The sequence below is a fragment of the Mustela lutreola genome, chromosome 15 (genome assembly GCF_030435805.1).
Source record: "Mustela lutreola isolate mMusLut2 chromosome 15, mMusLut2.pri, whole genome shotgun sequence".
NCBI lineage: Eukaryota > Metazoa > Chordata > Mammalia > Carnivora > Mustelidae > Mustela > Mustela lutreola.
Window position 1 is genome coordinate 57,885,934 of NC_081304.1, and position 21,477 is coordinate 57,907,410.

At 46.4% G+C, this 21,477-nt stretch overlaps 1 protein-coding gene across 3 annotated transcripts in view; it reads left to right on the forward strand.

Annotated features, from left to right (window-relative positions):
* The window catches only part of PIK3R6 (phosphoinositide-3-kinase regulatory subunit 6), a 49,581-nt gene that overhangs the window by 745 nt on the left and 27,359 nt on the right, over positions 1-21,477 (forward strand). For 2 of the 3 annotated variants that reach the window (XR_009347994.1, XM_059148844.1), the window contains exon 2: positions 14,650-14,751. Coding sequence is in view for 1 of the 3 variants with exons in the window: in XM_059148844.1 (XP_059004827.1) it covers positions 14,739-14,751 (13 nt within the window). In the remaining 2 variants the exon portion in view is untranslated. Of the gene's footprint in view, positions 1-14,649; positions 14,752-21,477 lie in introns of those variants that run through there. The other variant, XM_059148845.1, reaches the window with a different exon arrangement.

The following is a 21,477-nucleotide window of genomic DNA, read 5'->3' on the forward strand; positions in this document are numbered from 1 at the left end:
CATCTTCTCCCCGGGCCGCGCGAGGCTAGTCTCTGTGCTCCAGCCGCTGTGGTGCCGAGTGTGGCAAGAATGACCCCCAGAAAGTAAAGGGCGTGGGGGGCCTCGGTGAGGTGAGGCGGGTTCGTGCAGGCGACCTCGGGGTGGGGGTGGGGGCTCTGCGTGGGGAGGCGACACGTGAGCCTGGAGGGGCAGGGAGTGTGCATAGGTAAGACGGCAGGTGTGCGAACTCACAGAGCAGGGGAGGGCGTGCGGCGGGGGGATTGTGGGAATGCGGCGGGGGGATTGTGGGAATGCGGCGGGGGGGGGGATTGTGGGAATGCGGCGGGGGGGATTGTGGGAATGCGGCGGGGGGGGGGTTGTGGGAATGCGGCGGGGGGGATTGTGGGAATGCGGCGGGGGGATTATGGGAATGCGGCGGGGGGGTTGTGGGAATGCGGCGGGGGGGTTGTGGGAATGCGGCGGGGGGATTGTGGGAATGCGGCGGGGGGGGTTGTGGGAATGCGGCGGGGGGGGTTGTGGGAATGCGGCGGGGGGGGTTGTGGGAATGCGGCGGGGGGGGGGATTGTGGGAATGCGGCGGGGGGGGATTGTGGGAATGCGGCGGAGGGGATTATGGGAATGCGGCGGGGGGGTTGTGGGAATGCGGCGGGGGGATTGTGGGAATGCGGCGGGGGGATTGTGGGAATGCGGCTGGGGGATTGTGGGAATGCGGCGGGGGGATTGTGGGAATGCGGCGATGGGATTGTGGGAATGTGTGGCTTGCGACTCTGGCTGTGGATGCTGAAGCTCCTAGAGGGCTTGCAGACGGTAGATGCTCTGCGCCTTTCCTCTGAGACGTTGGTGAGCATCCTTTCATTTAGTCCTGGCAATACTCCTATGAGGTTGGTGCTATTATTAGCTTTCCTTTAAAGATCGGGAAACTGAGGCACAGAGGTTCTAAGCAGTAGCCCAAGATGTCACTCACAGCAACAGAGAGCGTTGGAACCCAGGCAGCCCCGCCACTTGGCCCCACAGCGCCTCCCCGGGCCCTGCCTGGGCTGGCTGTGGTGGCTGTGAATCTGGTCCCCGGGAGATTCCTCCCAGGCTCCCGGCCCTCTCCATCCCCCCCTGCCCCCGCAGAACAATGCTCTCCTTCCCTTACCCCCCACCGCTCAGACTGGCTCTCCCTCACATCCAGGTGTTTCCTCCCCGGCCAGAGGCAGACACGGCAGGGGAAACAGGCCTGCCCCATCCCCAGGGGACAGCTGGGAGCAGGGCCCCCATGTTCCTGGCGCCTCGGGAATCTAGAAAGCCCAAGTGGGCTTCACGGGCTGAGCTCTGCATTTCTGCTGTGGGTCCACTAATCACACGCTCCGAACCAAAGAACCGGGGTGTGCTGTCGGCAAGAATGACTCTCCATGGAGCACAAAGGTCAGAATGCTGGAAATAGCATCTGTCCCCCAAACTCAGGGTTGAGACTGCCCTGGTGGGAGGAGAAGGAAGTGGGTCAGTGGTGGGGAGGTCACTTCTCCCTGTGCCAGAGCGAGGACAGGTGGGCGGCAGAGCTGCCATCTTGGGAAACGCCCTGTTTTCCTTCCCTGGTTGTAGACCTGGGGGGTTGGCCGCAGGGAGGGTACGTGGGAGGTTGCATGTAAACAACAACCTGGCCCAGGGGCCAGCGATGGGGGAAGGTTGGGGTACTGGGGGTGGGCGGGGGATCGTCAGAAGCTGGGGTCTTCATTGCTGGAACACGGGCCCTGAGCCAGGCCTCCCCAGATCCTCCTCTGAGATCCCCGAGCCCGCTTCCTTGAGCCCTTCCTGTAGCTAGAAGTCTTCCCCACCTTGTCCTGCACCAGCAGTGGGCTGGGAACAGCAGCCGGGAACCGGCTCCCGTTGGCTTCTTCCTGCTCCATCCCCTCCAGCCACCTCGGTGGTTCTGTGGTGGGTCCCAGGGTGTGTTGCACTCCAAGGCTTTGCACCTGCTCTGAGGACTGTTCATTGCGAATATTCTGTATTTAAGGAATGATACCTTCTGAATCCCAGCCCAGTCATTCATCCTTTGTCTCTGATCTTGTCCCTACGTAAAGAATTGTGTTGGGGCACCTGGGTGGCTCAGTGGATTAAGCCTCTGCCTTCGGCTCAGGTCATGATCCCAGGGTCCTGGGATCGAGCCCCACATCAGGCTCTCTGCTCAGCAGGGAGACTGCTTCCCTTCCTCTCTCTCTGCCTGCCTCTCTGCCTACTTGTGATCTTTCTCTTTGTCAAATAAATAAATAAAAAAAATTAAAAAAAAAAAAAAGAATTGTGAAGCGCCTCAAATCTCCCCCCCACAACTATTCAGTTAGCCGGCCACAGTTTTCCCAGCGGAAAACATAAGACTGGAGAGTCCAAGATGGAGGACTTGATGACTCATGGGGCGACAAGCACATGAGAATACAGTCGAGCATCTCAGGCCAATTCGGCTCTACTCATTCCCATGCCTCTCGCAGTTTTCCACCCAGAGCTCACCTCCTCCATGAGATCTCCCTGAGCAACCTTCTAGAAACCTCACCCCCAGCCCTGGAGCCCCACATTCCACTCCCGAGCCTTGTCCTTACAGCACTGACCATCAGCTAGTATCGAATCTATCGACTTAATTATCGAATCTATCGTCCATACCCTGCATGCTTGTCACACACCCAGTAAAGTCCAGTCTCTATGAGAGCAGCTGTTTTTGTCTCTTTTAAATGATTGCCCTATCCCCAGGACCTGGAACGGTGTCTCACTGTCTAGAAGGGGCTGAACGAAGTAATGAGTGAGTGAATCCATCCGTTTCCTGGGTCCCCTGTGGAAGACCTGATTTTCTTACCTGTGCCTGCGGGATAGGATCAGGCACACAGCAAGGCTCAGTAAAGGCAACACTGAAGGAGCACCAGGGGGCGGAGCAGGGTGAGAGGCAGCCTGCAAGGACGGGGGTGCTTCTCCTGCGTGGTGGGGACCCACCCCAGACTGCTTTCCCTGCTGCCGACACCAGCTGCTAGGAATCTCCCCGACTGGTAGCAGAGGCTGGTGTATTCCTTTCCTGTGCTGTTACGTTCTTGCGGTGACTTGGGGCAGTGGGGGAGGCACATGAGCTGATCTCTGATGTGCCCTTTGCTCCAGTAGTGGCACAAAAGCCACAATGGGACATTACAACCTGTGTTGTCCAAGGTGGGACCTGAGCTGGACCCCCATGCACAGGTGGCAGAGGACGATGTCCTTCTCACCGCCACGCCTGGGTCCCCTTCCCCGACATGGGCATCTCCTTCACCAGCATTCTGAGCACCAACACAGTCTTCGATTCATGTGCCATTTGTCCAACCAGTAGTACCCCCACAGACTTCTTTCTGCTCCCTGGCCTGAGAACGGTCAGGGAGGGTGACCTTATCCTGTCTTCCTGTGAGCACCTAATACTCGTTCATTCAAAGATATTTATCGGGGGCCTTCTACTGGTATAAGCAGCGTCAGGTAATGGGGACCCAGCAGTGCATAAACAGAGTCCTGCCCTCAGGGAACATTCTAGCAGAGGCAACCAGTCCATTCACAAATGGGACTCCTTGCATGGTGCCCAGGGAAGTGGAGAGGCACTCCGTGGGTGTTTGTTGACTGACTCACATGGGCACCATTGGCAACCCCAGTGCCCAGCTCACAAATACTATCTTTTTTTTTTTTTTTTTGAAGATTGATTTATTTATTGGAGAGGGAGCACAAAGACAGGGGAGGGGCAGAGAGAGAGAAAAGAGCATCTTAAGCAGCCTCCCTGCTGATCGCAGAGCTGAACACGGGGCTCAGTCCCACAGCCCATGAGATCAGATCATGACCCAGCAGAAACCAAGAGTCGAACGCTTAACGGACTGAGCCACCCAGGCACCCCTGAAAAGCCATTATTAGCTGCTCGTGGAACATTAGGAGTGGAGACGCAGTGTCGCTTACAGATGGCTCACCATCTGCCTACAGGGGCCCGCAGTGGCATGAATGATGCCCCAACCAAGCTCCTGAGCACCAGGGAACACGGGTGTCTCTGCCTCTGCTCACAGGGTGGGCACACCTGTGGCCTGTTGCCATGCAGGGAAGTGGACCCCATCTTGCCAGATCTCCCTGTTAATTCCTTTTATGTAAAAGTTGGGAGTCTGGATTTTTATATAAAATATGACTTCTTAAGAGTTGGCCACAGATTCAGATCTTCTGAATCTCTGGCTTCTTCTGGGTAGGGGAGCCAATGGCCCAGACAAGGGTTAAGGATACTGGCTTTTCACTCTAGAGTGGTTTGAATCTTCTCAATTTGCCATTGGCATGGTGGTTCATCAAAAAGTGAGTTTTATTGATCTATACTAGGCAGAGCGTGTCACTGGGGCCCTGGGGTGAATCTGGGAAATGGGTTCGTTGTCTGGAACTTGTGGACACAGGTCCCTGAGAGTGTCAGTGTGCTGATCGTGGGGTAGGCGTGTGGCCGCTAGGGCCACAATGCTGTCCTTAGAAAATCCTTTAAAAGTCAGGGCCCCAGTTCAAAGGGCAAGGACCGTGTCTCCCTCATTCATGTCTGAACACCCACACCCTTGCCCAATTTCTGCTGTCTGGACTGGACCGTGTTCCATAGATCCTCTGGTTTGCTTAGTAACATCAGTCATTTTGAACACTCCCAGGAACTAGGAAGAGAGCCCTGGGGCCTCTGAGCCGCCCAACTGGAGGTTCCCTGTCTGTGGAACTTCCTGCTCTTTTCCTGGATCTGTTTTCTCAGGCTTTGTTTCTGTATTTTACCTATAAGACAATCCCATGTGCTTATCTGGTTTCCCAGCCTTCTGGAAGAGCAGAGATGGCTGAGACACGGTTGCTGCCAACAGTGGGGAGCCCTTGTTGGAATTAGAACAGTCCCCTCTGAGCCGACACATTACAGCGAGTGCCTCTTCACATGGATGAATTACAAAACCTCACCCTCCCCAGCAGGCTGGATTACCAAAAGGCCAACAAAACGGTCCACCCAACGGTAGCCCCCATTCACCCACTAAGTGCAAGGTGCACCCCCACTGCTGAGACGGGACTCATACCCAAGGAGTCAGAAAGTACGAGCCATTCAGGGCAGGATGGAGGCTGCCATCACCTGCAGACAGCCCCTGAAGTTGTTGGCATGCAACAATGATGTGCCATGAGCCCCCATGAGATTCATCAAGAAGACCATCAGAGACCTGTTTCGGTGCCAAAATGGGCAGCTTCATTTCCTAAGAAATGCATGCCATCATGAAGTGAAGAGAGGTAATGTTGATGCATTCTGAGAATGACCGCGTTCTGCTTCTTTCTATTTCCTGTCTGGGTGTAACCTTGTCCCCTGAGGGCTCCCCCACCGTCTTATGGTCAACAGCCCCAAAGGACAGGAAATAGATCACAGAGGTCTGTGGAGGAGCAGGAGGGCCACAAAGCATCTCCAGCACCTGTGCAAATATTCATAAGCACCGAAGAAGCGTTTGCTGAATGAACGAGCAAGCAAATGAATGAAGAGAAAAACGGCTAAGGAGGCTTTCCGACACTGGTTGTTTACGCCTCTTAAAATTTTTACTTTCTGTTAAAAACCAGCCCAGAATAGCCCCAACTTTGCACCATGAGTCCTGAGACACGCACACATCTTTAATCTATCTCTCTCTGATTTCTTTTCCTTCGAGATGCTCAATATTCCTTATCCGTGGATTCCACCTGGACAGAAGCTTACCTGAGTGTTCATTTCTTTCTTTTTCACTAGTACAGAGGGTGCCCTGTGAGATTTGGAGGTGGGAGAAGAAGGGGTGCAGAGGGCAAGGGAGGTGGCCATGACCTCATCCCCTCAGCTGAGATGGAGGTCTAGCCCTGGTTTCATCATTCATTAGCCATGTGATTTTGGGCAAGATGCTTCACCTTTCTTCTACAGAATGTTAATTCATCATCTACTGGGTACCAGCACTGCCCAAGGAGTGGACATGCTGTGGTGAATAGACTCAGGAGGGCCCAGTGTTGGTGCAGCTCGTGTTCTAATGAATAGCCAAGAAAATTAATCATGACACAGGAGAACTTCTGAAACTGATAAATGCTATGAATAAAATAAAAGTGTGTGCTAGAGGATCACCTAGGGTGGGTGGTGGGTTTATTTTAGGTAGATTGACCAGGAAAGGCCTCTCTGAGGAGGCAAAATTTTAAATGAGACCTTAGTATTGAGAAGGAGCTTACTGTGGAGAAAGGTGTTCCAGGCAGAGCCGTGTGAAGGTCCTGAGGCAGGTCTGGGAAGTGTGAGTAACACAGTGAGCCAAGAGATGAGAGCCTCGTGAGCCAGAAGGAGAGGGGGGAGAGATGAACCTGGAGAGGTCCACTGGGTCCAAATGAGGCAAGATTTAGGCAAGGTGAGGAGTGGGGTGTTATTCTAAGATCCAAGAGAAGCCATTAGAGAGCTTTAATCAAGGACTGGGGTGTAGAGAAAGAGTGGATGCAGAGGGACTTATTGGGGGATGACCATGATCTGAGCAAGAAGTGATGATAGCTTGGTCCCCGTGCGTTGGGCAGAGATTATCTTTTCATTCTTAATCACAGCTAATAGAGGGGGACCTGGAAATCCCACATCCTGGGTCCCACTTGGGAAGCTTCTCTTGGCCTCTCTGCATCACTGGGTCTGGAGTCAGGGTCTGCCCTGTCCCCACCGTGCGGTGGCTCAGACCACCCCACGTTGCCTTTTCCAGCTCCTCCCCCCAGACTGGGGACATCCTGGGGTCAGCCACATGCTCTCATCCACAGTTGGATTTTCAGGTTTGCGTGTTCACAATTCCTTCAGTTTCGATGTCTACTCTCAACCACAAAAACACGCCACGAAGGCTTTTCAGAAAGAATGAGCAGCAATGAATGCTCAACACGTTCCTTCTTTGGTGGAGTTTTGGGTCCCTCATCTCCACACCAAGCTCTTTTTCAAAATTTTGTCATGAAACACTTTGACATTCTACCTGGCACTTTGGGACACCCATGTCACCCAGGGTATGGAGGGGCTGCAGCTGAAAGAGGCCAGAGATGAGCCCCACAGGTGCCCAGGAAGAGAGGGAAGGGCAATTATTTTAATAGTTTTGTCATTTATTTTAAGTTAACCTGCTTTTAAGTTAACATACGCAGAGCAACATGACAGGAGTCTTCCTTTGCTGGATGGTAGGCTCATAGGTGTCCATTTTATTCGTAGGTTCCCCGACGCTATTGGGCACACTCTGTTCCACAATAAAAAATAAAGTCACGCATCGTCTTGGTTGATAAAAATCTCAATTCCGGGGCACCTGGGTGGCTCAGTGGGTTAAGCCTCTGCTTTTGGCTTGGGTCATGATCTCAGGGTCTTGGGATCGAGCCCCACATCGGGCTCTCTGCTCAGTGGGGACCTGCTTCCCCCTCTCTCTGCCTACTTGTGATAGCCCTCTGTGTTGAATAAATAAATAAAGTCTTTTTTTAAAAAAAATCTCAATTTCTGTGAATTCCTAGCCACCCACCCCCCAGCACCATTAATTTTCACATGTGTTCTCACCACCACCGCATCTTCCTCGCAATTAATTTGTTAAAAAAGAACTGGATATGTGTCCTGTAGAGGTTCTCAGAATCTGTATTTTCCATCCTGGTCGTAGGTGTCCACGTACTCTATTTTCTGTAAATCAGCCATCCATATAGAGACTTGTTTGCTTTTAAAATACATAAAACATGCACAAGTTTTAAAAATTAAAATGGTCCGAAAAGGTGTCTATTGAAAGATCAGAGGCCTTCCCGGCCCCTTCCCTCAAGTGCGTTCCCAGAGGCAGTTAGTGTCACGTGTGTAAATGACAGGGATCTGGTTTTACAAACCTGTGAAAACACCCATCAAGTGAGGAGTGCTTTTTGTTTCTTTGTTTAGTAAATTCTAGAGTTTGGTGATAAGTATTTAAGCGTATAACCACATGGTGCCAGTTACAAATTAGGGTGTGGGCTCCTCTCTTTCTAAAAAAAATAATGTACTTAAGATTTATATACAGTGAAATGGACTGTTTTTACTATACCCTTCTATGAGGTTTTTTTTTTTAAGATTTTATTTATTCATTTGACAGGCAGAGACCACAGGTAGGCAGAGGCAGGCAGACAGAGAGGAAGGGAAGCAGGCTCCCTGTTGAGCAGAGAACCAGATGTGGGGCTCGATCCCAGGACCCTGACGTCATGATCTGAGCTGAGGGCAGAGGTTTTAACCCACTGAGCCACCCAGGTGCGACTCCTTCTATGAGTTTTAACACATGTGTAGACTGATGTTTCCATCACCCCAATTAGGATATATATATTACGAACTGTTTAAACAATTATTTTTCCTGCTTGGGGTTATTATTTGTTTTGTTATCATGGAGTTTTGTGAATTCTTTCTATGTCCTGGATACAAGTTCTTTGTCACATTTGTGATTTGAAAATATTTTCTCCAAGTCTGTACTTTGTCTTTTCATTTTCTCCTCCTCCTCCTCCTCCTCCTCCTCCTCCTCCTCCTTCTTCTTCTTCTTCAAGATTTTATTTATTTATTTGACAGAGATCACAAGTAGGCAGAGAGGCAGGCACTGAGAGAGGGAAGCAGGCTCCCCGCCAAGCAGAGAGCCCAACGCGGGGCTCAATCCCTGGATTGACCTGAGCCGAAGGCCGAGGCTTAACCCACTGAGCCACCCAGGCTCCCCTGTCTTTTCATTTCTTAAAGCTACTTTTGCAAAGCCAAAGTTTTTAATTTTGGTAAAGTCCAGTTCATCAGTTTTTCCCTTTATGGATCATGCTTTTAGTATCATATCTAAGAATTCTCTCTAACCCAAGGTCATGAAGACTTTTCCCTGTGTTTTCTTCTAAACCTTTATAGTTTTACCTTTTACATTCAGACTGTGATGCATTTTAAGTTCGTTTTGATTTGAGATATGGAATTTAAGTTGAGGTGCTTTGTGTGTGTGTGTGTGTGTGTGTGTGTGTGTGTGTGTATTGATGATTGATTGATTTTTCCAGACAATTTGTTGAAAAGACTTATCCTTCCCCTTTGATTGTCTTTACAACTTTGTAAAAAATCGATTGGTTGGGGGCGCCCACGTGGTTCAGTGGGTTAAGCCTTACCTTTGACTCAGGACATGGTCTTGGGGTCTTGGGATCAAGCCCCACATTGGGCTCTCTGCTTAGCAGTGAGCTTGCTTCCCCCTCTCTCTCTGCCTGCCTCTCTGTGATCTCTGTCAAATAAATAAATAAAATCTTTTAAAAAATCAATTGGTTTTTTCAATGTGTGTCTATTTCTGGACCCTCTATTCTATTCCTTGGATTTGTGTGTAGTCCTTCACTAATAATTTTATGGTTGTTTTTAAAATAGGGAGATGAGTCCTCAAATTTAAAAAAAATTTTTTTTGGCTACTTCAGTTCTTAGAAATTTTAGAATCTGCTTATCTTCTATCTGCAACAGAAATCTGCTGATATTTTTATTGGAATTACATTAAATCTATAAATCAGTTGGAAAGAAGGGACATCTCAACCATATTGGGTCTTCCAGGTCATAAACAGGGTGTGTCTTCATTTATTTCGGTGTTCTTTGATTTATTTCATCAGCATTTTGTGGTATTCGTCATACAGATCCTACAAGTGTTTTGTTAGCTCTATTTCTCTTTTTAAGTATTTCTCTCTTTTCCTTTTGGAGCTACTTTAAATGGCATTGCATTTTAAATTTTGGTTTTCAGTTGTTCCTTTCTTAGCATATAGAAATATGCCTGATGTTGTATGCTGACATTATATCCTGTGATCCTCGCAGACTCATTATTAGTTCTAGGAGATTTTTTTGGTAGATTCTTAGGGATTATATATGTACACCTATTATGTGTGAATAGGGCTGTTTTATTTGCAAATAGTTTTATTTCTTCCTTTCCAATATGTACACCTCTTTTCTTTTTCTACTTTTTTTTTTTTTTTTTTTTTGTCTTGTTACACTGGCTTCCAATAATATGTTGATTTGTTGAGTAGAAGTGGTGAGAGTGAATGTCCTTGCCTTTTCCTAATCTTTGAGGGGAACTATTCAGTTTTTTAAAAATTTTTATGTATGTTAGTTGAGAGGTTTTTTTGGTCTAAGCCCTATATCAGATTAATGAAGTTCCCTTTTAGTCCTAATGTATTCTAATGTATTTATCATAAAATTAAAAATTTGTCAAATGTTTTTACTGCCTCAACTAATAAGAACATATGGTTTTTCTTTTTTAGTCTTTAATATAACAGATTACTCTGATTGACGTTCATATATTGAACCAGTCTTGCATCCCTGCAATAAACCTCACCAAGTTGTTATGCATTATTCTTTTTATATATTCCTTGTCTTCATTTGCTAATATTTTGCTCAGAATTTTTTTCATTTATGTTTATAAAGGATATGGGTCTATTTTCTTTTCTTGTACTATTTTTGTCTGGTTTAGATATCAGGAGAATGCTAGACTCCTAAAATGAGTTGGGAAGTGTTAACCCACTTATTTTATTTTGGGGGCATATGGATTACTTAGAAATGTGTTGTTTAATATTCCGGTATTTGGAGATATCCTAATTATTTTTATGTTACTAATTTCAAGTTTAATTTCATTATGATCAGCAAACCTACTTTGTATAATTCAATTATTTTAAATTTATTGAGGTTTGTTTTATAACCAAGAGTATTGTCTATCTTGGTGAATGTTTCTTGTACACTTGAAAAGAATTCATATTCTGCTATTGTTGTACGTAGTGTTCTATGAATGCCAGTTAAATTCAGTTGGTTGATAGTATTCATTTTTTCCATATATTCAGTTAGTTGATAGTATTCAGTTTTTCCATGTCCTTCTTGATTTTCTATCTGCTGGTTCTATCAGTCACTGAGAGAGTACTGTTAAAATTTCCAGCTATAATTGTGGATTTGCCTACTTGTAATTTAGTTTCATTAGTTTTTCCTTTGTGTATTTTGAAGCTCTGTTTTTAAGTGCAGAAATGTTTAGAATTGTTATAACTTCTTCATGAATTGACATTTTTATCATTATGAAATGTAATAAGAAGCTTATTCTGACAATTTTCCTTGCTCTGAAATCTACTTTGTCTCATACTAATACACCTACTTCAGCATTCTTTTGATTAATATTCAAGTAGTATATATATATTTTTGTTCTTTTGCTTACCTATGACATTATATTTGAAGTAAATTTATTGTCATCAGCATAGAGTTGGTTCTGTTTTTTTTTAAATGCTGACTATCTATGTCTTTTAATTAGTGTGTTTAGACTGTTTACATTTAATATAACAATTGATATATTTTTATTCAGGTCTACCACTTTATTACTCATCTTCAGTTTGTTATTTCTTAATTTTATTCCTCTGATAGAGGGAAGAAAGCATTAAGGATTTTTCCCATGCCCTTGGAACTATAGTTCCTCTAGTCAGAGGGAAGAATTTCCCTTTTTCAGAATTTTAGGCACCTGTTTGGCCACCATGGCCAACCACTGTTGCTGCTGTTGCTATTAAAAGATTGCCTGGGGGATATGGAAGGAGGAATTGCAAAATAAAAAGTAAATTCCCCCATCTCTTCAATCCTTTTGGGACCTTTTTTTTTTTTTTTTTTATGCTAAGACCAGAAAGAGAGGCTTTTATTCTAGCTCTTTCTGTGGACTTGTGAATTTCAGGCTATCTTTGTGGTCCAGACCAGTGGATAATGGGGAGGGGGGAAGTGAAGAAAACTCATTGCCAGATTGTTCATGAACTGGTTTTCTTCCCCATTCTGCCTGATACCATTTACTTCTCAGAATCCTCAGATAGCCATTCCATGCATACCATCCAGAATTTTTAGGTTTATTTTGAGTGGAAGAGTTACAACAGAGTGTACTTACTCCATGTTAACTAGAGCCAGGACCTTCAGTGTCACATCTTGATGTTTAGCTGTTTATTGTTTTGTTTTGTTTTTTAAGATTTTGTTTATTTGAGAGAGAGAACATGAGAAGGTAGAAGGTCGAGGGAGAAGCAGACTCCCTGTAGAGCTGGGAGCCCATTGCGGGACTCGATCCCAGGGCTCCAGAATCATGACCTGAGCTGAAGGCAGTTGTTTAAACAACTGAGCCACCCAGGAGCCCTGATGTTTAGTTTTTACTGACTTTTTACAATACATCTGAGGAAATTTAGAAATACATTTTTAAAAATTAATGTGTTAGAAATGTGTTAACTGCTTTGTTACCTAGTGTTTGAGATGAATACTTCTGAAAATCTTTTTAATTCAGTAAATGTAAATATATGTCATCATTTTTATGTCTGCTTAGTATTCCATTGCATGAGTAACTTTAATTTGCTTAATTGACCCTCTGCCATTGGGCCTTAAAGTTTCTTCTGTTTTTCTCCCTTTATAAACAATGTTTTGACGGATATTGTTGTATACTTTCCTTATGCACTTATCCAATTATTTCCTTAGGATAAATTCCTAAGAATGGAGTTGCTTGGACAAAAAGTATACACATTTTGAATTTTGATGTTTATTGCCCAACTACCCTCCAGGAAAGCTATACCAATTTCTGCTCTCACCAACTGAGTACAGAGAAAATTTTCCTGTATCTTCGGCAACAGTTGTTTTATCTTTTCTAATAATTGCCAATGGTATATCACATTTTAACATTCCTTCCTATGATTGTCAATCATCTAGAATTATTCAGAATACATTATAATTTTAATTCATTCAATTTGATCAGTGATATTTTATACTTTTAACATTAATTTTTATTGTGGTAAAATATACATATCATAAAATTTTCCATTTTAGCCATTTTAAAGTATATGGATTTGGTGTCATTAAGTGCATTCACAACATTGTACAATCACCACAGTCCATTTACAGAAATTTTTCATCATCTCTGTACCCACTGAATAGTAATTCTCCTCTCCTCCTTCCCCACAAGCCCTGGTAACCTCTGTTACACTTTTCTCTCTCTGTGAATCTGCCTATTGTTAGTGCCTCATGTAAATAGAGTCAAATATTTGTCCTTTTGGCCTGATATATTTCACTTGCATGATGATTTCAAGGCTCATCTATGATGTAGCATGTGTCCAAAGTTCATTCCACTTTTAAGGTTGAATAATTTTCCATCATATGGATATACCACATTTTGTTTACCCATTCACTTGTTGATGGATGTTTGTAGTATTTCCAGTTTGGGGCTATTTTGAGTAATGCTGCCATGAATGCTGATATGCAAGTATCTGCTAGAGTCCCTATTTTCACTTCTTTTGGGTATTTACCTAGGAGTGGAATTTCTGGGTCCTGTGGTAAATCTGTGTTTAACTTTATGAGGAATCACTATACTCTTTTTCCACCACAGCTGCACCATCTTGAATTCCAACTAGCAACACACCAGGTCTAATGTTTCCATATCCTTGCCAACCCTTGCTGTCGCTTTCTTTTTTAAACAGCTGTCGTCGTGGGTGGGGAGTGATTCATCTATATTTTTAAACTATCTTTATTAGATTTTGCTATCAAGGCTAAGTTGGCTTTTTCAGAGAATCTCTCCTTCTTTATGCTTTGAATAGTTGAAATAGCTTAACATTTTTCATTGCTGGTTTGAGAGAACTTATCAGAGGAACCATCTGAGACATATATTAACTGTTTTTTTTTTTAAGAGATTTATTTATTTATTTTAGACCATGTGTACCAGTGGGGAAGAGGCAGAAGGAGAGAGAGAATCTCAAGCAGGCTCCACACCAAGCACAGAGCCTGATGCAGGACTCCATGTCATACCCTGAGATCATGACCTGAGCTGAAACCAGGAGTGGGACACTTAACCAACTGAGCCTCCTAGGTGCCCTGACATATATTACTTTTTAAGAGCTAATTCTTTGATGGCTCTCTTTGTTTCTTCATTGATCACTAACAAAAGCAGTTTTCCTAATTCAATGGAGCCTTTTGTGTCATTTTTATTTCCCTGGAAAACCATGTGTGAGATACAGGTTCATTTTTTTTTTTTTGCTACAAATAAACATATTACATATCATATATGTACATATGTGGCATGCATTGTGTTATCTTTTCTAATCATTGTCAATTGCCTATCACATTTTAATGCTCATTTATATGATTTTTATATGATTATCAATAGGTTACAGTTACTCAGAGTACATTATATTTTATTCCATTGAGTATATATGACACTTACCATTCCTGATATTTTCTTATTTTTCTCTCTCTCTCTGAATTAGCTTTCTCAGGTGTATCTTTATTCATTTATTCTTGGATTTGGTCAGAGTTCTGCTTTTCAGTTTTGGAGTTTATTGCTCTGGGGAGCAGGCTTTGGGGGGGGGGTTCCCCTGACTGGGGTCACAGTGGGGCAGCCAGGGGTCATGACATTTGAGAGCCAGATAGTCTGAGTTCGGTGCTCATTCCTTTACTTGCCATCTCTTTGACCTTGAATCATTATTTAACCTCTCCGTGCTTCAATTTCCCCATCTGTAGAAGATAGTACCTACCTTATACAGTTAATATGAATATTAAAAACTCGATTGTTTTAAAATGTTTAGAAGAGTACCCAGCACACAGCCAGCACCATAGAAGAATTCCTCCAAAATGTTAGGAGTCTAAGTCCCCTAGGAGCCTCTCTGCTCCCCCAAATACACTTTCTATACCTTCCTACCACTTAGCTAACTGCTTCTTATTTTGCAGAACCACCTCTCTGCGGAAAAACAACCACTTTACTTTCCATTCTGCTGCCTGAGACGACCACATCCTTCTTACTCACACCCCAGCCTCCCATGGAGAGCTCAGGTCAGTATGACTGGGGGCAGCGGGGTCTCACAAGCCTGGTTTCGTCGTGGGGAAGGCCTCCCTTGCAGGTGAGAAGGCCCCCAGGGTTGGGAGGACCACCTTCACCTTCACCCAGACCCCAAGCTCAGCTGCCCAAATGCGAGAACATCTTGAGGAGTGGACAGCCACACACCTGTATGAGACCCAGCTGCTTGGACACTGGGGATAATGACAATGAGGGCCAAGATCTATCACCACATGTTTGTATTTACTTAACAAAAACCTCTGTAGTGCTTATAATCTGTCAAGTAGTGATAAAAACACTTGACAAATAGTATCTCACTGAGTCTTCGTAAAGACCCCATGAGATAGATGTTATCATCGACCCCGTTTTGCAGAAGGAGAAAGTGAGACCCAGAGGGGAGAGGTACTGCTCCCAAGGCCACCTACAGATACCATATAGTCAAACCAGGGTTTGACCCTAGCAGTCTCAGTCCAGCGCTATGCCCTGAATGATTTCACTGAGGGCTGTCCTGTGCATTCATCAGAAGGATCCGTGAGGTACAGTATCAATGTAATCTTGCTCGTTTCACTGAAGGGGAAATGGAGGCTCAAGTTAGGTAATTTGTGCAAGCCACACAGCTGGTAAGTGGCAGAACCACCATCAGAACCAAGGTCTAGCTCATTCCCAACCCCAGACTCTTCATGCCTTATCAACCTGGGACACAAGGAGAGATGACCCTTCCCTTGAGATGTGTATCACCAACGGTCACCCAGGAAATCCCACAGCACTCCTCATGAGACATAGACTCTGATGCCCCTAAAGACCCTGATCCAGGGAAGGGGAGGGCATGTCCAAGGCAGGTGCAGCTACTGGGTTGTTACCATCTCTCAGACATGTGTCCTTTACACACACACACACACACACACACACACACACAAACACACACACACACACACACACACACACTACTGCATAGACATAGACATACGACAGGTGACCCCCTCCCACATCAGATGGGCAGAAGGAAACATCCCAAAATTCTGATGCTTGCCCTGGGAGCTCTGAAGGGGGGGGGGGTGTTTCATGATCAGAACTGCAGTTCTATGGGCTGTGTTCCCAAATTAAAAATGTTTATAACCTTCTCCACCTTCTTAGAGCCCTAGAGGGTTCTGTCATTCTAGAGTCAAGATGAGGGGCACCTGAAAAATTATTTTTTTAAGGGATAGAAAAGAGCAGTGTGGCACAGGCACCAAAGCTGTAGTTATTTTGCCATCCCTGCAAATCTGAGCTTTTGTTCCACATGAGGGCAAGGGTGATTGGGCATGGGATGGAAGAAAACTGTGAGCAACATTACTCTGGTTGATGGTGTGTCTGGGTGCTGAGCCCAGATTTCAGTGACCAGCTGAGAGGCTGAGACCAGGGGATTCCCAGACAAGTCCTTGGCCCTGGTTGGAAGGGCAGTCCGGGAGGTCCAGATGGTCAATATGTCGAGGTCAGAAAAAGTTCACCCTCTGAAAACCAGGGAACCAATGTACCCAGTGACATCCATCTCTACAGAGCTCGGGAGACCCAAGTCTGAGTCAGAACACAAACACAAACCAACCGTGTTCCTCTCAGTTGTTTTATGGCTCAGCTGACATGAGGAAATGGGCCCTGGGGTTAGTGATTTTATAGTGATTTGAGAAAAGAATGGTCCAGAAAGTGTTTGTTGGTATTTGCCATTTCCATCCCAGGGAAGGGAGCTGACTTGGATGGCTGATATCCGGAGAGCAGAAAAGGGCAATACTTTCCAGTACTCCAGTTTGAGGGGAGCATCCCTTGGAAATTACAACCTCTTTGGTAGTAATTTTGTGGGTACCAAGTGACCCGAGTGTCCCTATAACCCTTGCATCTGGATGGACACATCTACCCCTGCCCCAGTTCCACTCGTTGGCTAAAGAAGGCTGAGGAAAGGGCGCCTGGGTGGCTCAGTGGGTTAAAGCCTCTGCCTTGGGCTCAGGTCATGATCTCAGGGTCCTGGGATTGAGGCCCACATCGGGCTCTCTGCTCAGCGGGGAGCCTGCTTCCTCCTCTCTCTCTGCCTGCCTCTCTGCCTACTTGTGATCTCTGTCTGTCAAATAAATAATAAAAATCTTTAAAAAAAAAAAAGAAAGAAAGCAGAGGAAATACTTAGTTTGATTGTTCTACCAGCCTTCTCCATCCCGATGCCTTGGGCCTCTGTGGGTATGTTAGGAAGGGTGTCTTACTGTACAACCATGTGCAGAATGATTTGTCTTGGGGAATTTGCTCACATTATTATGAAGGCTGACAAGCCCCAAGGCCTGCAGTTGGCAAGCTAGAGACCCAGGAGAGCCTATGGTATAGTTCCAGTCCAAAGGCAAGGAAAAATCCAATGTCTTAGCTGGAAGGCAGTCTAGCAGAAAGAATTCCCTATTACTTGGAGACGGGGCAAGTCAGCCTTTTGTTCTGTGCAGGCCTTCTACTGATTAGATGAGGCCCACCCACATTAGGGAGAACAGTCTGTCAATTCAGTCTAGTGATTTAAAAAATTCATTCAAAAACACCCTCCCAGAGATACCCAGAAGAATGTTTGACCAAATATCTGGGTGTCCTGTGGCCCAGTCGAGGTGACACATAAAAAACCGTGACAAGTAGGTATGGGGTGACTTCAAGACAACAAAGACAGGTCTGCTTAGAAAAATCTTAGAAGATTTTATTCATGTCATGGCTGGACCCCAAGAGAGTTATAGCCATGGTGTCTGCTGCCTAGTTCCCAGGGTCACGTTTCTGAAGAAATGTATACGTCTTGCAAAACAAGTGAAATACAGCAATAATAAAAATGAAACTTCCTCCCGTTATGTTTTTTGAATCTCCTCCTGTCACCATGAAGCCAGGAAGGAGCCATTCTGACCCTGTGACCTTCATCCTTTATGCAGGGATAATCGGCCTCTGTGAACTCTGAGCATCTTGGCACCTGACTCCTTCCTTGACTAACAGCTCAATTGTCCAGAGCTCTCAGCTTAAGAGCTAAGACAGTAATTCCTACCCTAACTATCCGTTCGAGTGTCCTGGGGAACTATTAAAAAAGAAATTATTAGTCCCTACTCTCAGAGATCTGATTTAAGCTAGTTTCCACAGAACAAAAGGCTGTATGTTAGTGTTTTTTTAAAGCTCTCCGGGTGGTTCTTCTGTGAAGCCAAGATTGGGAAGGAGGGAAAAGGCAAACATCCTACAAGGACGTTTGGGAGAAATCTGATTCTGTCTGGGACCACAGGGCAACGCAGAGCCGGAATGGCCATGTGCTGCTATAGCTTCAAATGGCCTGAAGTTGAAGACTGGACCTTGAACTGCCTTTAGAGCTGTGACTCTTTGTCCAGGCACCTTTATCTGGGGCATTGGCTTTTGGTATTCAAAGCCCAGATACACATAGATAAACATAATGTTGTTCTCCCTTTTCCGGGTAAGCAGGTGACTATAAGGGGACATATGAGTGGGGCTTTAGAGGAAGAGCATCCGCCAAAGGGACAGCTCTCTTCCAACAGCTCTGTGCCCTCGCACAGATGCCAGCCTCATTTGTCCAGCTGTCAAATGGGACGAGAGCCTCCGAGGTCCTTCTGGGCCTGACCTCTGTGTTCCGAGAGACAATACGGCACGAGACAAAGAGCTCTTGACTTGGAATCTACAAAGCAGAGCAGGGAGAACTGTATTGCCCTACTAAGCTCCCAGGGCTCTGCTCAGAAGCCAGTGAGATGAGATTCCAGAAAATTATCTGCGTGTCCGAGGGTCTGTCAGAAAGGCTAGCTGGTATACCCGTGAGCCCAATGTTGGTGGGTTAGCACAACCAATGCTTACGTCTCATATCACCATCCAGGCCAGGCTCCAGTCCTTCAGGGATGAGACTCCTTCCCTCTCATGGCACCATCTCCACCAACACGTCTTCCAAAGTCGCCAAGGAATAGGAAGAGAGAGGTGGAGGATAATACAGAGGATTTTTTTTTAAGTCTTATGTATTTATTTGAGAGAGTGAGAGAGAGCGAGCATAAGCAAGGGGAGCTGCAGAGGGAGAGGGAGAAGCAGACTCCCCACTGAGCAGGAAGCCCGAGGTGGGGCTCGATCCCTAGACCCTGGGATCATGACCCGAGCCAGAGGCAGATCCTTAACCCATGGAGCCACCCAGGCGCCCCAGTGCAGAGGATTTTATGTCATACCTTGTGTCTACCACATTCCACTGGACAGGATGGCGTCCATCTAGCTGCAGGGGATTCTGGGAAATGTAGTCTTCCTGGCGACCCAGAACAAACATGAACTCGGTTTTGTTGAACACCTCACATTGTCTTATCACACTTCCGTAAGACTCTCTGAGTGTACGCCTTTTACGTGCAATTTAAATGTTAGATATTAATAGTAACATGACGCCTAATAGTAATATCCCACATTCCTGGATGGAGGGGAAGGTAATAATGAATGGCCTTTATTATTGGCTGTTCTGAGTCAAGAGTAATGTTAGACATGCATGTCATATACAAATTACCCTGAGCTGCTTGAGGCACAAGAAATATCCTGTTTCTTTCATTTGCTTAATCAGATCAAATCCAGCTTCAAGCTCTCATTTTCCAAGGTCAGTACAAATTCCAGGGTCATTTGCCCGGGCTGCCTCCCCCCTGTTTGTGATCTCGTAAGCCCAGGGGTTACAAAGTCTTCATGATGAGAAGAGGCTGTGTCTTCAATTCACTGTAGCTGCCACACCCCTGTCCCCAAACAGGTTGGCCAGGTATGCACGGTCCATAGGGAGAGAGAGGGTTCCTTTGGAGACATTCTTATGCGCTGGCAAAGGTAACCCAGGAGACCACAGCTATGGCCCTCCAGCGTAGAGTATAGTGCTCACCTGCCTCTGTCTGAGCTCTCTGCCACCCCCCTAGGCTGTGTCCCAGCCAGCTCCAATCTTTCTCATTCCCTGGGTCCCCATAAACGTGTGCTCTCACAGCCTCCCACCTCGGGTTGCCACTGTCCTCAGTAGCTACAAGCAGCAGCCTTCATCCCTATCCTTTGAGACAATCCAGCTTGGTTGTCTCAGTCCCAGAGCCAGGGGTCTCAAACTCAAGGGGCCAGGTACAGGGTGTCGATGAGCCAGACAAGGAGAGGGGGCCGCTATGAAGAATTGGGGTAGCTGGGCCCCGTCTCAAGGGGGCAGCCCCTTCCCGGCCCCGTCGGTTGCAACATGTGCGAAGAATGCATGCCTGGTGTCAACAGACTTTCCAGGGATGCCAGAAACCCAAACTTTCATGCAAAATCTCCTGATTTGTACATGTTGGCAGCTGATTTGATATTTTTTTTTTTTCCAAGACACTCTACAAGCCCAAACAAAACACGTCTGTAGGCCAGATGTGGACCAAAGCCTGAGCGCTTGTTCCGGCCGCCCAGACTTTCGAAAACATACTTTATGTGAGGCTGTCCCCTGGGGCTATTGGCAACTTCTCTATTTTTCTCTGAAACATAAAAGCTTGACTCCCTGTGCAAGGCAGGAGAACCCAGGGCTCAGAAGACAAAGGCTTGGCTGCCCTTCTAGTGAGGGGCAGGGAGGAGATGATGGCTATCATAGTTTGAAGTCTGTGCTGTCCATGGAGAGGCGGCTGGGGATGGAGGGAGGCAGAAGGAAGGAAGGAGGAAAGAAGAAAGTAGACATAACAATGTCTTAAAAACTCTGCCTGCATTAACTCATTAAATCTCCGTGTAAGGTTGGGGCGCCTGGGTGGCTCAGTGGGTTAAAGCCTCTGCCTCTGGCTTAGGTCATGATCCCAAGGTCCTGGGATTGAGCCCCGAGTCAGGCTCTCTGCTCAGTGGGGAGCCTGCTTCCCCCCCACCCTCTCTGCCTGCCTCTCTGCCTACTTGTGATCTCTCTATGTCAAAATAAATAAAATAAAAAATAAATAAATCTCCATGTAAGGTGGACACAGGTAGGTAAAAAGGCAGCTTGTGACCAGCCTTCATGCCAGGCTTCATGATTTCCTTGCCAGGGGGGCGGGGGGCACGGAAGGGTGGGGGGTGATGCACGGCCCAGCAGTGTGGCCGGGGGAGAAACTTGAGCTGTGAGAGCCTCCCACTCTCAGCCTCTGGGAGACTCAGAAACAGACTTTGATGAGGTCCAAGGGGACCAGGGGAGCGGCAGGAGAAAGGTGGGGGGTTTTTGAGAAGCAGGGGAGCCCTGGCCAGCTTAGCCGAGTACACGCCAGAACCCCAGAGGGGTCGGTCTCTGAGCACCAGCGCCTTGGCTGAACACATTCTACCTGCTGATTGTTTAAAACATGTGATCTCTATCTGCATCCTCCAAAGGAGTGTGAGACAATTATGATACAGGTTTCGTAGAACATAAAGCAAGAGCCCCAAAGAGGAGCAGAGAGGAAACGTCCCTGTCCCTGGAGATGAGCTGGTTTTTGAGGCTGGGCCCCCACTTTGTCAGTTTCCTGACAACCCAACAAAAGAGGAACCCCTGAGGCGTGTGGTTGGTGTTCTCTGACAACCAAAGGCACACTTGCTCGTGAAGGAAGACAGACGCTTGATGAGAGCCAGTCAAAAAGAGGAATTTATGGTGTGGGAAGTGTCTCTCATGCTTCCTGTTTTTAGTCTGGAGTCTCCGAGAAGCAGACCTCACGATGGGGTGGCCACGCAGGGATTGAGGTGGGGACACAGCCCAGGGGCAGGCTACGGAGAGGGCGCTGACAGGTGTCCAGCTCTGAGGGAAGGAG